At 37.3% G+C, this 15,364-nt stretch overlaps 1 protein-coding gene across 6 annotated transcripts in view; it reads left to right on the top strand.

The window, feature by feature from the left end:
* The window catches only part of CDK6 (cyclin dependent kinase 6), a 234,379-nt gene that overhangs the window by 51,680 nt on the left and 167,335 nt on the right, over positions 1-15,364 (top strand). For all 6 annotated transcript variants that reach the window (XM_070617496.1, XM_070617497.1, XM_070617498.1 and 3 more), the window contains exon 3: positions 14,499-14,634. In XM_070617496.1, coding sequence (XP_070473597.1) covers positions 14,499-14,634 — 136 coding nt within the window. The remainder of the gene's footprint in view (positions 1-14,498; positions 14,635-15,364) is intronic.

Here is a 15,364-nt window from a genome sequence, read left to right as displayed (position 1 = left end):
GTTTATCTGGCAAATTCCAGATCACCCTTTGAGACTCGGTTCCCCAGCCACTTCCCTCCTAGGCACATTTGAGTGCCTCTTCTTCAGGGCTTCTGTAACCTCTTGAACTCCTTCACAACCTGTAATATATATGAGATAGACGTTCCTGTAGGGCTAGAGAGTTAGTGAGGGCAGGGACTATATATTCTTCTGCCTTCAGCTCATCATCTTACTCCTGAATGGATGACTTCTCCTATATCTCCATCTCAGGGCTTCCCAGTGTTAGTCTGAGGCCTGGTCCGAATTTTCTATCATCTGTGATGAAATGAGAAAAATACGGGCTCTGTGGTGAATTCCTCAAAAAGCTAAATCTATTTACATTTTGGGTGTTAAAATGTGCTTTCTTTATGAAATGATGTCGATAATAGTTGGTAGGGTGTATTTATGTCTTTAATTGGCAATGTTCTGTCAGAGTCCTAAATTTGTTGGAAATTTTACAGGTCCCTGAAAACCAAAGGTCTGGGAACACTGCCGTATCTCATGGGGTGGCACCAAGTCCCCAAAGTCAAAAGCCTATGAGTCATCCTTGGCTTCTCCTCCTTCCTCATCCCTCCACCCCCGCCACATTCACACACTTAGCAAGTCCTGCCAATTCAACCTCCTAAATATTTCTGGAATCTGCACTCTCCTCTCCATCCTTGCTGCCAATTCCTTAGGACAGGCCCTCTTTATTTTCCCTGTACAACTGCAGCAACAGTCTCCTTACTGGTCTTCTTGCCGCTGTTCCCCTCTTATCCATGCCCATCAGAATGAGCTATTTGAAAATTAAAAGTGGATACCCATTTTTCACAGGATGAAAGTTCCTTATGGTATATAGGGTTTCTCTCCAGTGGGACTTCTTGCTGTCCTTTGCTCACGCTTTCTCTTGATTTTGAGAGCACTTTCTTTGCCACTTGCTTGGGTAACTCCTGATAGTCTAAGAGAGTTCAACTGTCACTTCTTCTCCAAACCTTTTCCTACAACCTTTTCTGGGTTAGGAACCCCTCTTTATTACTCTTAAAATGCTGAGATGGAGATATATACAAGATATTTTCAGATTAGTTGATATTTGTCTTTTTATGTCTGCCTTCTCACTAGAGTCTGAACAACTTAAGAAAATGTATTTTATCCTTTGATCTTTCTATCCCTGGCTCAGTACAATGCTAGAAAATAACAAATACGGAATAAACGTTTGCTAGTTAAATGCATTTCTTCGATGTTATAATCACGTTATAATACACAGTTCACTGACCAGAGAGAGGTGAGTGCAGGAGGTCTCCACAAAGCAAGGAGACAGGATAAAAGGCCCTCTGTAGAACTTGAGGCAAGAGTGATGAGTACCTGAACCCAGGATGTAGCAGTGGGTGGAGAAGCATTTAGATGGTGGTATTGGTGGTTGATTGGACACGTGGGGAAATGGAAGAATCTAGGATTCCTTGAATGTTTCTGAGCTTAGAAAATTGGTTGCATGGTGGTGTGGTTCAGCAGGGGGGATGAGTTCTGTCCTAGACACTTTGAAGTTGAGATGTTCAGAATATTAGTTGAAGTTGTCCAAGTGGTAGCCGGGTGTGGAGTTTGTGGAGAGAACTGTTTTGGAGAGACAGGTTGGGGATTCACCAGCCTTTAGGTACTATCTGAAGCCATGGCCATGAATGAGATAATCATCATTTGTTATTGGTTATGTTATAGTGATGGTGGTGGTACACTGGATGACAAGAGAAAAAGACCTTGAAACTCTAGATATTGAAGTCCAAATCAAGGAGAAGAGAGAAGCCTGTGAAGATTTCTAATTGAAATCCTGGTTCTGTGTCTTGTTAGCTCTATCATGCTGGACACATTACCCTCTGAATCTCAGCTTATTCATCTGTAAAATGAGAATAACCCGTTTAATAGGCCTATTGAAAGAATTCAATACTTTTGCATATGTAAAGTTCCTGGGAGAGTCCTAGGCTCACTCTAGGGGGTAATAAACAATAGATTATCACGAAGATGTCAGAAAATATTTCTTAAGCCATGACGATAGTTTTGAAACAAAGAATTTCTTAGTGATTACATTGGAGATTGCAATTAATATCTTAAGCTTATAACAATCTAATTTGAAATAATACTAACCTAGCTTCTATAGTATATAAAACTTTTTTCCTATCCAGCTCTGTCCCTTCCTCTGTATGTTGTTATTGGCACCAATTACATCTTTATACATTGTGTGGCCGTTAGCATAGATTTATAATTATTGTTATATGCATTTGTCTTTTTAATCATATTAGGAAAAAAAGAGTTCCTAGCCAAAATACAGTAATACTGGCTTTTACATTTACCTTTGTTCTAGCATACCTTGGGGATATTGCAGGTTTGGTTCCAGACTACTGCCTTAAAGCTAATATCACAATAAAGTGAGTTACACACATTTTTTGGTTTCCCAGTGCATGTAAAAGTTTTGTTTACACTATACTGTTGTCTGTTGAGTGTGCAACAGCATTGTGTCTAAAAAACCAATATACATAAACTTATTTTAAAAAATCCTTATTGGTGAAAAATGCTGATTATAATCTTAACCTTCAGCGAGTCATGATCTTTTTGTTGGTGGAGGGTCTTGTAAAAAACACAGTATCTGCAAATGCAATAAAGTGAAGTGCAATAAAACAAGATATGCCTGTAATTAGTTGCCTTTGCCAGTGTTCTTTATTTCTTCATATAGCTTTGAGTTGCTGCCTAGTGTTCTTTCCTTTCAATCTGAAGGACTCCCTTCAGCATTTCTTCTAGGGCAAGTCTAGTGGCTACAAACTCCCTCAGCTTTTGTTTATCTGGGAACGTCTTAATTTCTCCTTCATTTTTGAAGGATAGTTTTTCTGGATATAGAATTCTTGGTTAACAGAAATTTCTTACAACACTTTACATTTGTCATCCCACTGCTTTCTGCCCTCTGTGGTTTCTGGTGAGTAGTTGGCTGTTAATCTTATTGAGTTTCCCTTATAGGTGATGAGTCACTTATCTCTTGCTGCTTTCCAGATGTTTTCTTTGCTTTTTGACAGTTTTGTTTATAATGTGTCTCAATGTGGATCTCCTTGTCTCACGTTCATGTGCCTAGAAAGGACTCAAGTAAAAGATCATAATAATGGTGCTGAATTAAATGATTATAATTTAATGATAATAATAATGACCATGAATCATCCATCATTTGAACATAATCAGTATATTGTGCTTAAAAAGTCAAGAAAATGTTCAATGCATGCTACAAAGAATTCCATTAAAAACTTTAATTTTTAAAAACAGTTTGAGGGCTTAAGATTGATAAGCATCAGGTATCCAAGGTATTCACTTATGTGGAACACCTAATAGATTCCCAGTATGAGTTGTTCCTCTGGTTTTTTGCAAAAGGAGAATTCCATCTTAGAGGAGATAGTTTGTAGCTACATTTACAAATTTTTATCTCCCTTGGTTTTTAATTGCTCTAAACACCATGAAATATTTACCTTATTATCTGACATATTCCTGGAACAAAGATCAAACTCTAAAATAAAATTGACGTGTAGACATATTAAATCATAACTTAATATTTACACATTTTTACATCTGAACAAAACAACCTAATTTCAGATCTGTAATTTGAGCATTTAATAGAGATAGCCAGTTCTTTCAATTTTTCCAACTGTGTTCTGTTTTCTCACCTTTTAATATAGTTTCCTGATGGTGTTCTTAAAATATATTAGTAGAATTTTTCTTAGTTCTTAACACAATAGTTCCCGGAAATTTTCCTGGAATAGATGTAATTAAAAAACGTAAGATGCTAGATATTAACTTTTATAATGACTTTTTTTTAACCATACCTTAGTTATTTTGGTTGGTTATGCCTTGTTATATTAGAAAGGGCACTGAATTCTTAGTCCGGGGACCCAGGGGTCTTCTCCTTTGGTTAGGTTTGCCGCTGTGCTCTCTCTTGGCCTGTGTTTCCTCATCTCTAAAACAACTGTGCAGAACCAGAGAATCTTTGAAGCTCCCCATACTTATAAAATTCGATGGTTCTACCATGCAGGACTTTTCTTTGGCTTGTATGATAAACATTAGAGTAATCTGAAGACTTCGGGAGCTCTCGTTTCTTTTTATTTCATGGTAACTGTGATACTTTTGACCTATTAGCCAGGTATGAGAAAAATAATTTTGTTTTCCCCACATTCTTTTTTGTAGAGTTACTCTGTATTGGAGGAGCATTGAAAATCACCTACCTTCAATGAGGCAGTAATACATGCATATTGTTTTTCCTGCTAGAATTAAGACCTTGAGTTGTTAACGTATTTCATTTTAAAAACTGCCTTTTCAGAATTGATGATCAGGATTTTCTCATTAGCTCAGTGCAGCAGATTGAAGAAAAAGTATATGAGTCATGGAAAGAAGAAAACTCAAAAGAAGCTTTGTAATTCTTGTTTTTAAAATGGTGATTTTTTTTGATCTTATTAACAGTTAAGTTCTCATTATACAAAGTTCAGACAGGCAAAGAGCAGAAAACACAATTCCATAATCTCGTTACCCAGAGATAGCCACTGTTAGCATCTTGATTTATCTTTCTACCATTTTGTTTACATATGTGGAATCATACTGTACATATCCTTTGAAACCTGCATTTTTTAATAATATATTATGAATGCCCTTCAATATTAAATAAATATGGATCTGTATCATCATTTTAAGGACCACATGATATGTTTATATATATTGCCAGATTACTCTCCAGAAAGGATTTTTACCAATTTATATTCCCACTGTGATGTGGGCCCATTTTCACAAACCCTCACAAATGCTGTGCCGTTTTATCACTTAAAAATTTTTGTTACTCAATTTGAGGGGCTTAAGTAGTCTATCACTGATGTTTTCATTTATGTTTCTTTAAATTATTACTGTAGGTTAACATTTTCTTAAAGGTTTATGGTCATTTATGTTTCCTTAAAAGGAACTAATTTCGGTGGTTGTTTTATTAGATAAGAACCTAATCCTAAGTACCTGAGTGAATTAGTGCTGGGATAAATTTACTCACCTAGTAAGGATGTGATTATGAAAGATTTTTGGCTTATGGTGCAAGTAAAATTTGGTTGGTTTTCTTCTAAGACCCAGCAGACAGTCTTCTTCACAGACGGCTGCCTAGTTTTGGCTGATTCGTCGTTTTTCCTCAAGAGAGGCCCAAAGCTGGAGAACAGGGCTTTTACAGGTCAGAAAGGGAAACAGAACTGAATGTTGAAAGTTGTCCAGAATGTTCCTGCACTCTTTCTGACTCAAGCCAGAGTTGTTCACTTTGCTTTCAAAAATATCATTTAACTCATATATTTTTGAGATCAGAATATCTTTTTCAAGCCCTGTTGGGTGAATCGAAGCATGACATTTTTCTAACCAGTCAAGGGAAAAGCATAGAGTGTCTAGGAGATCAACAGTCTTCAGCTTTATTTTATTTTTCCTGTGAATTTCTGAACATTTATTTTTTCAGCCCAGCATGTGAAGTGTATAGTGGTATATCCAAGCTTACCAAAGACGTTTGGGACTTGGCATTACCACAGTGCCTGTCAGCAGTATATCTCATTTGCCATAGAGAGGTCTCTGCCCCAAATGCTGTGCTACATACAGCAGTAGGATAGCACAATGGTTAGGAAATCAAACTCTGGAACCAGCCAGCCTGACTTTAGATACCGTCTCCACCACTTACTGTCCCTATGTCTTAGGCAAAGTGCTAAACCTCTCCATGGCTATTTCTTTCCTCTTTTTGTCTTTAAACAGCTTTATTGAGGTATAATTTACATACCATCAGATTGACCCATATAAGTATACAGTTCAGTGGTTTTTAGTACATTTGCTGAATTGTGCAACCACTACCATGATCTAATTTTAAAGCATTTTATCACCCTAAAAAGAAACCCATACCCATTAGCAGTCTTTCTCCATTGCTACCCCCTCCTACACCACTCCTATCCCTAGCAACCACTAATCTGCTTTCTGCCTCTAAGGATCTGCCTCTTCTGGACAATTCAGACAAAAGGAATCATGCAATATGTGGCCTTTTGTAACTGGTTCCTTTCACTTAGCATAATCCTTTCAAGGTTTATCCACATCATAGCATGTATCTGTACTTCATTCTTTTTATTACCAAATAATATTCCATTATATGGATATACCACATTCTATCTGTTCATCAGTTGATGGACATTTGAGTTGTTTCTACTTTTTGGCTATTGTGAGTCATGCTGCAGTGAACATTTGTTTACAAATGTCTGTTTATTCAGTTGTTAAAATGAGTACCATCTCAAAGAGTTGTTTTGAGGACTAAAAAAGTCAAACTGTGTAGAAATAGCTAGGAGATTAGGAACAAACTAACAAGTGTTGATTAATAAATGCAGTGTATTAGTGTGTGAGTCCTCATCTAACCTCAGGTAGAAGATTTGGCTTACTCAGAGTGCCGTGCTTTCTTAATGATGTCTCTAAAGATCCTCTCTTTTACTTTGCTCCTGACTTTTCCATGAGTTATAATTTTGAAAAGTTTAATTCATTCAGCAAAAATTTATTGAAAACCTACTGTGTGTTAGACACACACTGGGTGCCACCGAGACTTAAAAGAATAAGCAAAAGCATGGAGAAGCACTTCTAGTTTAAGGCTGTCTTTAGTTTGCTAGTCTTTAATCTCTAACCTACCAGAAGGGTTTAGGACTCGGGACCCCTGAACTCCACCCTCACACCAAATGCCACAGATTTTGGGGTCTCTTAATCCATTCACTCTTGTCAGGCCGTTAGTTTGACCGACATATCTATGTTTGTGAAGTGGCTGATTGAAGCTAACTGTTGTGTATGGACAAGGCTAACACTAAGGTAACCATGTCTAGGTGGAGAACTCAACAGGTAAAAGAGTAGTGTCTCAGTCCTGCACTGTAGCTGGGGTTGGTGAATGGTGTTTATTCTCATCAAGACGTCATAGTCCCTCATTTTCTCAATTGGCAGGTTTCTTCTTTTTGTGGAGTTGACTTTATGTTCTTTTTGAACTTACAAAACTATTTTATATTGAAACTGGACTCAGCAAAAGTATCAGCTCCTTGTCTGGCTGCCTGTGTTTTCTTTCTCTTGACTTTGGGGAGACGGTGATCTGCATGGTGATTTAAAATTCACTTATTGAATATTTTGCCCCTGCTATCATCCTCTTCCCTGTAAGAAAACAAAGATTTTTTTGTGATTTCCTCATTTGTTTTGACTCTAAAGTAATGTTTCCTTTTTCCTACAGTAGCACATAGGCAGCATAACAGAGTGATACTACTGCCTCATTCTTCTCTCTGCCTTTCATTCAGATAAAATGCATTAGCAGTTGGAAGAACTGTTTGATAATGTAAGAGTGCCTCTAGTGCTTGCTGTAGGACTGTGAAAAAAGTTTGAATTCTATTATTTAATGTCCATTTGAGGAATTCGTCTTGAATAAGAGCAGAGCAGTAGACAGGCATCACACATACCTATTAAGACATCCTGGATAGCTTATGTGGGGCCTAGCTAATAGTAAACCAGTTTTGTGCTATCATATGGTAGCTGTTTCCATAGACACAAGTTTTACTGTTTGTTTTATTTTAAATATTTACTGTAGTGCAAGTCACATCTTATAAGCTTGCCTAGTTTAGGGCATTTCCATTTAATTTGCAAAACATTTTTTGGTTAATGGCTGCAAAGATGTTAACTCATAGATCCACATTGCTAAGTGTGTCTAGATAGAAGCTAAAACTAGATTACTGGAAACTCTAAAGATGAACTGGAAGAAGATGAACTACGAACTTTCTTATGAACATTCTCTTTAAGACTGTAAGGAATAAAATGATTTAACAGATGAAAGATGTTGACTGCATTCACCTGTCAGATTATGCCTTAAGCTTAACAGTAGGAACACAAAGGGGTTTCCCTGCTTTCAAGTTATGGTTGGTTTGACATTACTGTGCATTTCCACTTTTCAGCAATAGCTAGTGAGACAGAGTTTGTTTCACTGAGGATTTTCATACCTCTGAGCATTGGATTCCACCTTTACGTTAATTAAACTTTTTATCTTTGTCTTATTTTTAAATACTTCTCCTTGCCTCCTCACTTCCTCCTACCCATTGAGTCCTTTCTCAATCCAGGTTCTGTATTCCTGTTGGCAAGGAACTTGTCTGTCTTCTTCTTCCTTTTTCTACTTTTTCTCCATATAAAGTTTCTGCAGTCAGACCAGGAACCTCAAATAGGAGTCCTGAGAGGAAGCTGCATGGCTCCTTGGGAGAGGGGTTAGTCTGCTCTGCTGCTGTTGATTGCTTTTGCCCAGCAGATATGCTCATAGAGGAACCATTTAAGCTGGTGAATTGTCTTCCAACAAGCCAGAACCAGTCTAGTCACCTAGAGGAAAGTCCTACTGCTGATAGGCTTGAGCTTAATTCATTTTGTCTAATATATAAGACATACTAGAGGTCAGATTTTTTTTTTCTTAAGCTGCCTTTTACTTTCTTTCTTTTTTTTTAGATTGGCCCTGAGCTAACGTCTGTTGCCAATCTTTTTTTTTTCTTCTCCCCAAAGCCCCCCAGTACCTAGCTGTATACATAGTTGTATCCAGGTCCTTCTGGTTCTGCTATGTGGGATGCCACATTAGCATGGCTTGATAAACGGTGCCATGTGTGCTCCAGGATCCGAACCGGTGAAACCCTGGGCCGCCAAAGCAGAGGAGGTGAACATAACCACTCGGCCATGGGGCGGCTCTGAGGCCAGATATTGATGTTTCAAAGTCATTTAATCATTTCAAAATATTTATAGATATCTTAGGACTATTTTTTGTTGCAAGTAATAAAAACCTAACTCAAACTAGGTAAGCACAAAAGTGACTGGTAAGCACTGGCTCACATAACTAATAAATCCAGTACTTAAACAGTGTTGGGTGGAATCTCTTGCCTGTCATCTCTCTGTTCTGGCTCTCTTCTCCATCGGCCGCATTCCATGGTAGGCTCACTAAAGTGGTAGCAAAAACGGCCATCAGCAGCTGCAGGCTTATATGTGGCCAGTTTGGTAATTCCAGAATAAAGAGAGTTCTACTCTCCCAGAAGTTCTAGTAAAATCCCTGGGACTGATTCACGTTCCTGCCCATCTCTGAATCAGTCGTCGCTCTGTTTGTTCAGGGCAGGTTACATACCATCCTGCGCCCATGCCCCCAACCATATTGCCTGAGTATGGGGTAGGAGTGGTTCCTCAACAGAAAAGGAAGAAATTGTTTCCAGAGGAGCTAACGGGTGTTGGGAAGGCAGACACCAAGGATGTCTACTGTAATAGAATGTACTGTGTAGAATGATGTCTACTGTAATAGAAGGTAGAAGAATTTACTCTGATATGATATATAAAGTTTCGTGTACTGTTTGTAAAATTTATTTGGAGTTAATACATAGCCATGTATCATTTCTTATAGTATTTACATGTCAGTCTTCGCTCCCTCAACTAGATAGTAAAGCTCTTAAAGACAATACCTATCTTAGATCTGTTGAAATCTCTAAAACATGGTAGGTACTGATAAGTGTTTATGGATGCTACTGAAATGGCAATTTCTTTCTGGCAGCGTGCCCATTATTATTGGTGGCAAATATTTCTGGAGTTAGGCCATTCAGTGTTTGTTGAGAACAAGTGTACACACAGTCCATATTTAAGGAATGAAAGGAGAACAACCTGGCCAGTAGCGTGGGGCTAGTGGGATGTGTGAACATAAATTTGGTATATGCAAGCTGTAGCCACAGAGTGTGCTTCATGGACTATGGAGGAAGAGATTAGGGATAAAAAAAACATTTCTTCTCAACTCCAAAGACTAGCTGTAGTTCAAATAAAATGCTGTTTAGCGCCCCTAGGCAGCTGTGCCAGACATCTCTTAGCCCTTGAACTATTTAATGTCCAAACATTCAAGAGTATGAAAAAAAAAAAAGTGACAGGAAAAAATCCTCATAGAACTTCCTGTGAAAGGTCAAAGTTTAATCACTGCAAATAATGCAGATTTCCCTTTTATTACAGCTACAATAGAAAGGCAGGGCTTGTGTTTACAAAGCATGTTGTTTGGGAGACTTTTGTAAATTGTAATCTTTGGAAATCCCAAACCTATTGGATGTAATCCCATCCATTAGATGAGGGCAACTTGCCTATGCAATAGATCCAGAATAGCAAGTTAAATGGAGAACATGAACAGGAAGCAGTCATTAAGAATTACAATGGGTAGGATGCAGAGTTAATTCACGGAGATATTTTGTTATGAGATAATTACATCACTGGGACAGCTGGAAAGCTGAGTGCTCTGCTGGACCACAGTGCTTGCTCTCTGCCCTGCAGCTGGGGGGTCAGGACAATAGAGACAGGGAGAGAACTTGCTTTATGGGATAGTTAGGGGCTTGGCTGACTTAATTTTGAGATGATAACGTATCTGCCTTTTTTGGATTGCGTTTGCACAGCTAAATTGGATTCATGGACTTAGTAAATGCTGAGAACCACTTTTCACTCCTACGTTTTGAACACTCACTTGGATCACATTAAGCTAAGCTCTAATGGATAAATATTGAATGGTAGTTTTCATTTCCTCTAAAAGTCATCTGAGATAGTTTGTTCATATTCAACACAGTGTGATTATATGGAACTGCAGTCATGCAATCATTGAAACAGGGTATTTTTGTCAGTTTACTGAATAGTAAAAAAAAAGTTTTAGAAAGTTTTAAGATTCCTTGGTCAACACAAGGAATCATACAATGGAAGTTATTTTCCAGTGTTTATGTTCAAATGTCCAGACCTGTCTGGCTCTTTTGTTTTGCAAGTATAGGGGTTATAGGCAGCTTGGGCACATTCCTCATTGATTTATATAAATATATTACAGATTGTTAACCTCCTGCCAAATACCGGGGATTTCAGTTATTGTTCAGCTCAGTTGCTTTATGTGAGACTTATTTGTTACATTACAGCATCTATCTTCTCTTTATTGCCCACCACAGTGACTATTATTTGGTTTGGGTTAATTCCAAAGGGAGTCACTGTAGACAAAAAAATATCATAAATATTATGTTCTAAAATTCCTAAGGTTAATATTTATCAAAATGTATTTCCTACCCATTATGACTAACATAACTTAATTTTTACTGTGATGATGTTTTACTAAACAGTTAAGTGAGACAAAATTTCATATTTTAGGGTAGAGCAATATTTCCCAAAATGTCTTCTGTGGAGTTCTGGGTCCAGAGGATGTTGGTGGCCATCATGGGAACCCAAAGGAGGGGTATCCTGCAGTTCTTCCTAGGGCTTTTACTTCCCTTCATGTCACTTGTGAATTTCTAAGGAGAATATAATATGCTCTGTTTCCCAAGTGAAGTTAATAATGGCACCTTAAAAAAATAAGAATAGGGGCTGGCCCCGTGGCCGAGTGGTTAAGTTCGCGCGCTCCGCTGCAGGCGGCCCAGTGTTTCGTTGGTTCGAATCCTGGGCGCGGACATGGCACTGCTCATCAAGCCACGCTGAGGCAGCGTCTCACATGTCACAACTAGAAGGACCCACAACGAAGAATACACACCTATGTACTGGGGGGACTCTGGGGAGAAAAAGGAAAAAATAAAATCTTAAAAAAAAAAAAAATAAGAATAATTATCTCCTTGAACTAGCATGAGCCACGTCTACCTAACACCATTCTTTTTGTAGCTTGGAAGAATATGTAATTATATACATTCAATTTATACAGGAATGTTCTACTCTATGTACTGTCACACATCTTTTTAAAATTCCGCTGTTTAAAAATTGCCACTTTTTAAAAAATTTTTTAAACTTTTAAAAAATTGCCAACTAAAATTACTGCCTCTTCTCCATGCTTATCATTTGGGGCAGTTGGCAATGATTTCAGTGAGCTCGCTTTTGCACAACTCGTGTGTGGAGTCCAGTTGCTGCAGGTGCTTAAATGGTTCCTCTGTGAGCATATCTGCTGGGCAAAAGCAATCAACAGCAGCAGAGCAGACTAACCCCTCTCCCAAGGAGCCATGCAGCTTCCTCTCAGGACTCCTATTTGAGGTTCCTGGTCTGACTGCAGAAACTTTATATGGAGAAAAAGTAGAAAAAGGAAGAAGAAGACAGACAAGTTCCTTGCCAACAGGAATACAGAATCTGGATTGAGAAAGGACTCAATGGGTAGGAGGAAGTGAGGAGGCAAGGAGAAGTATTTAAAAATAATACAAATAGAATAAAATATAATATTTTGAAGAGAGTGATAGAACTTTGAGAAAAATAACTTGGATGGGTTAGATGTGATTCTTGAATTGTGTCACACAAAGAGTGTTTGAAAACGGTTTCAGTGAGATGAAGCAACATAGCATGCTGCCAGGGTTGTTAGGTAACTAACAACGGTTTGGGAGCAGCAGTGTTTTATCGTCATTTCATTCTCCAGTTATGTCTCTGTCAAAAGTTTTTTTCTTATGGAAATTGCTAAAATGTCTTATATATTACAAACTGTAAGTGCAGTAAGAACTGGAGTTACTAAAATCATTGTTGACCCGAGGTAGTCATATACAATGTATTTTTTAATTAAGGAAATTTATTAATTTTAATGGAAAACATTTTTAAAATAATGTTTAAGAAGCACAACTGTAATGGTGCAGTTCCCACATTTGTATTTGATTTTAGTACATGCCGTTTTTGGTTCATTGCTGTTATATTTTATTACAAAAATAGAAGCTACAGATATAAAGAAGCTTGGTGATTGTGGAACACCTTTTTCTTCTTCAAAAGGGAGAAAAAAAGTGAAGCTGTGAACGTATGTTGGTTTAATGGAAAAAAAAGAAGATGGTTCAAAGGAGCCTTTGAATTGATGGTAGTTACCTCAAATTACCAAATTGAAAGAGGTGTTTTGATAAACTTCCCAGGTGTCAAATCCATGCATGAGAGCAATCATAGTTTTCGTAGTATGGTGTTCATATGATTTATGGCACTATCTTTAATAATTTATTAATTAGGAGTTTTTACTTTATCAATAATTTTCTAGAATAAGTCCTATTAGTGACATTACAAGAGTTTAGAATTTCGAAAAAGTTGGTTAGAAGTAGGTGATATTTGGAAGTAGATAAAAGTGCGGAAGAAATCCAGTTGATCTTAATTGGTTTTAATGGAGCTGTAGAACACACACCAAACTGCCCGTAATTAAAAAGTAGTTTGGATCTGGCTGTGAAGTACGTGTGGTTGTTGGTGGTGTTCACCACACCAGATTTAACTTAATTATAGTGTTGTTTAGTTTCTTTTAAAGTTTAGTTTAGATTCACAGAGAAGCACCAAATGTTGTGTGGCCCGTCTAGCCCAGAATGCAGCAGGGTGGCACCATGGACGAGCTAAGCATTAGACATTTAACAGAGGTGATATACAAAGTGGGTAACTGGGAGTCAACCCTGCATTTTAGTAATTGGGTTATATGCATATTATAGTTAGGTTCTTTGAAGAGAGTGTGTATTCAATTTTTAAAAGATGAAAGAAAATAATATGAATAGTATTTTATTAGCCTTTTCTTAGTATTTATAATACATTCTTGTCAAAAAAATTTATTTACAACTTGTTTATGGGTGGTTTGTGTAATTCTTCAAACAGTTGTTGAGCATTCCATGTGCCAGATAGTATGCTACGTATGGTTGAAACTGAACAAAAATGTGTCCTTGGGCTCAAAAATTCTTTTTACTACTGAGGGGTTTGTTTTTAAAACTGAAAATTTGAATTAATTGTGGGGTTTTACGGAAGAAGTTGGATTCACTCATCCAAACTTACAGTCTGCTAATCTGTGTTTGTCATTTAAGGGTGATATAGTTTACCATTGCAGCTTCAAACCCCTCCCCCAAAAAGAATGTTAAAATTGCACAGTTTTGATTAGTATGATATTTGGAATTTTAAAACTAAGAATTTATGCCCCTTCCGGGGAAATGGTTTGATTCACCAGGATGAGAAGTCTTTTTTAGCAATAAACCAATTTCTCCATATTCCATTCTACTTATTTTCACAGGCATGATTTTAACACCTTAAATTCCAAGAAAATCTTCACTGCAGAGTCCACCGTCTGCAAAGAATGCTTAATTTGTCTTTTTAATGATTCTCAAACTGTGAGCTAAGAAGAACCGTATTTTTCTTTGACTGCAGTTTTAAAGCTATCTCTGTTGGCAAGTTCTTCCTAAGGTCTTCACTAAGGAAATTCTCCAAGCAGATGTTCTCATGCTCCAGTTGTGTTGCTTTCTCTTTGCTGCTGTGGATTTTGTAACCACTTAACCAGGTCCTCCTTTCCTGACCGTTCATACTCATATAAAAGCATCAGATCCCATTAGGTATCCTTACCTATTATCACAAGGAATGATCAGCACTAGTTGAATTTTTTTTTCTTTTTTTTCCTGTTATGTGATCAAATTGAAGGATATGTATAAGACATACAGGTTACTTTTTTGCTTACTGCCACCTACTTAATATCTCTTTCCTTTTTCTTTTAGGTTGTTTGATGTGTGCACAGTGTCACGAACAGACAGAGAAACCAAACTAACATTAGTGTTTGAACATGTTGATCAAGACTTGACCACTTATTTGGATAAAGTTCCAGAGCCTGGAGTGCCCACTGAAACCATAAAGGTACCACGAATCATCTTTCTGCCTGGTCAAACAGTCACACTATTATAGTTTATTAAGCAGTGGCATTCCTTCCCTATGAAAATTGCCAGATTTAGAGCTTTTGGAACTTAATATAAAGTTAAATGTATCTAATATAACTAAGTGGAATGTTTTCAGGATGGGATATAGTCTAGTTCATTAATTTTAGGGCTCACTGGGAAAACCCTTTAGTTCTAATACTTATTAAAATTATTGAAAATTATTTACTTGTCCTTATCTGGCCCTAACCTTAGAAAGTATAATGTAGTAAATAATAGCTCAGACTTTTTCCGACGGTTCATAGACTTTGAAGGATATAATTTGAAACATCATCCATAAGCACACTGAATATCCTAATTGTTTACTGGTTCTAGGACATACCTGTGCTATATAAATCCGAAATACTGGTTGTTAGGCCCTTCTTTCTCCATTTTTTCTCAATCACAACATTTATAGGAAGCCTAAGTGCCAGGTACCACTCCAGATTTTTGGGATTCAAAGATAACTTAAGACTTCTTAGAGGTCAGCAAGCTAGATACAGTGTATTGACTGGAAGTCCATTCTTCCTTTAAGTCTAATGGAAAAAGCTATTTATAAATCTGTTGGTTGTATTTCTGTGCTGCTTAATTGAACTTCCCAGCAGATCTTTTAAATCCATGCACATCATGTGCAGGTCTTCATAAAGACCCTTTTGTTTATGCAAATTAGCTGA

The sequence above is a fragment of the Equus przewalskii genome, chromosome 4 (assembly GCF_037783145.1).
Source record: "Equus przewalskii isolate Varuska chromosome 4, EquPr2, whole genome shotgun sequence".
Taxonomy (NCBI): domain Eukaryota; kingdom Metazoa; phylum Chordata; class Mammalia; order Perissodactyla; family Equidae; genus Equus; species Equus przewalskii.
This window is presented reverse-complemented; position numbering and strand designations above follow the sequence as displayed.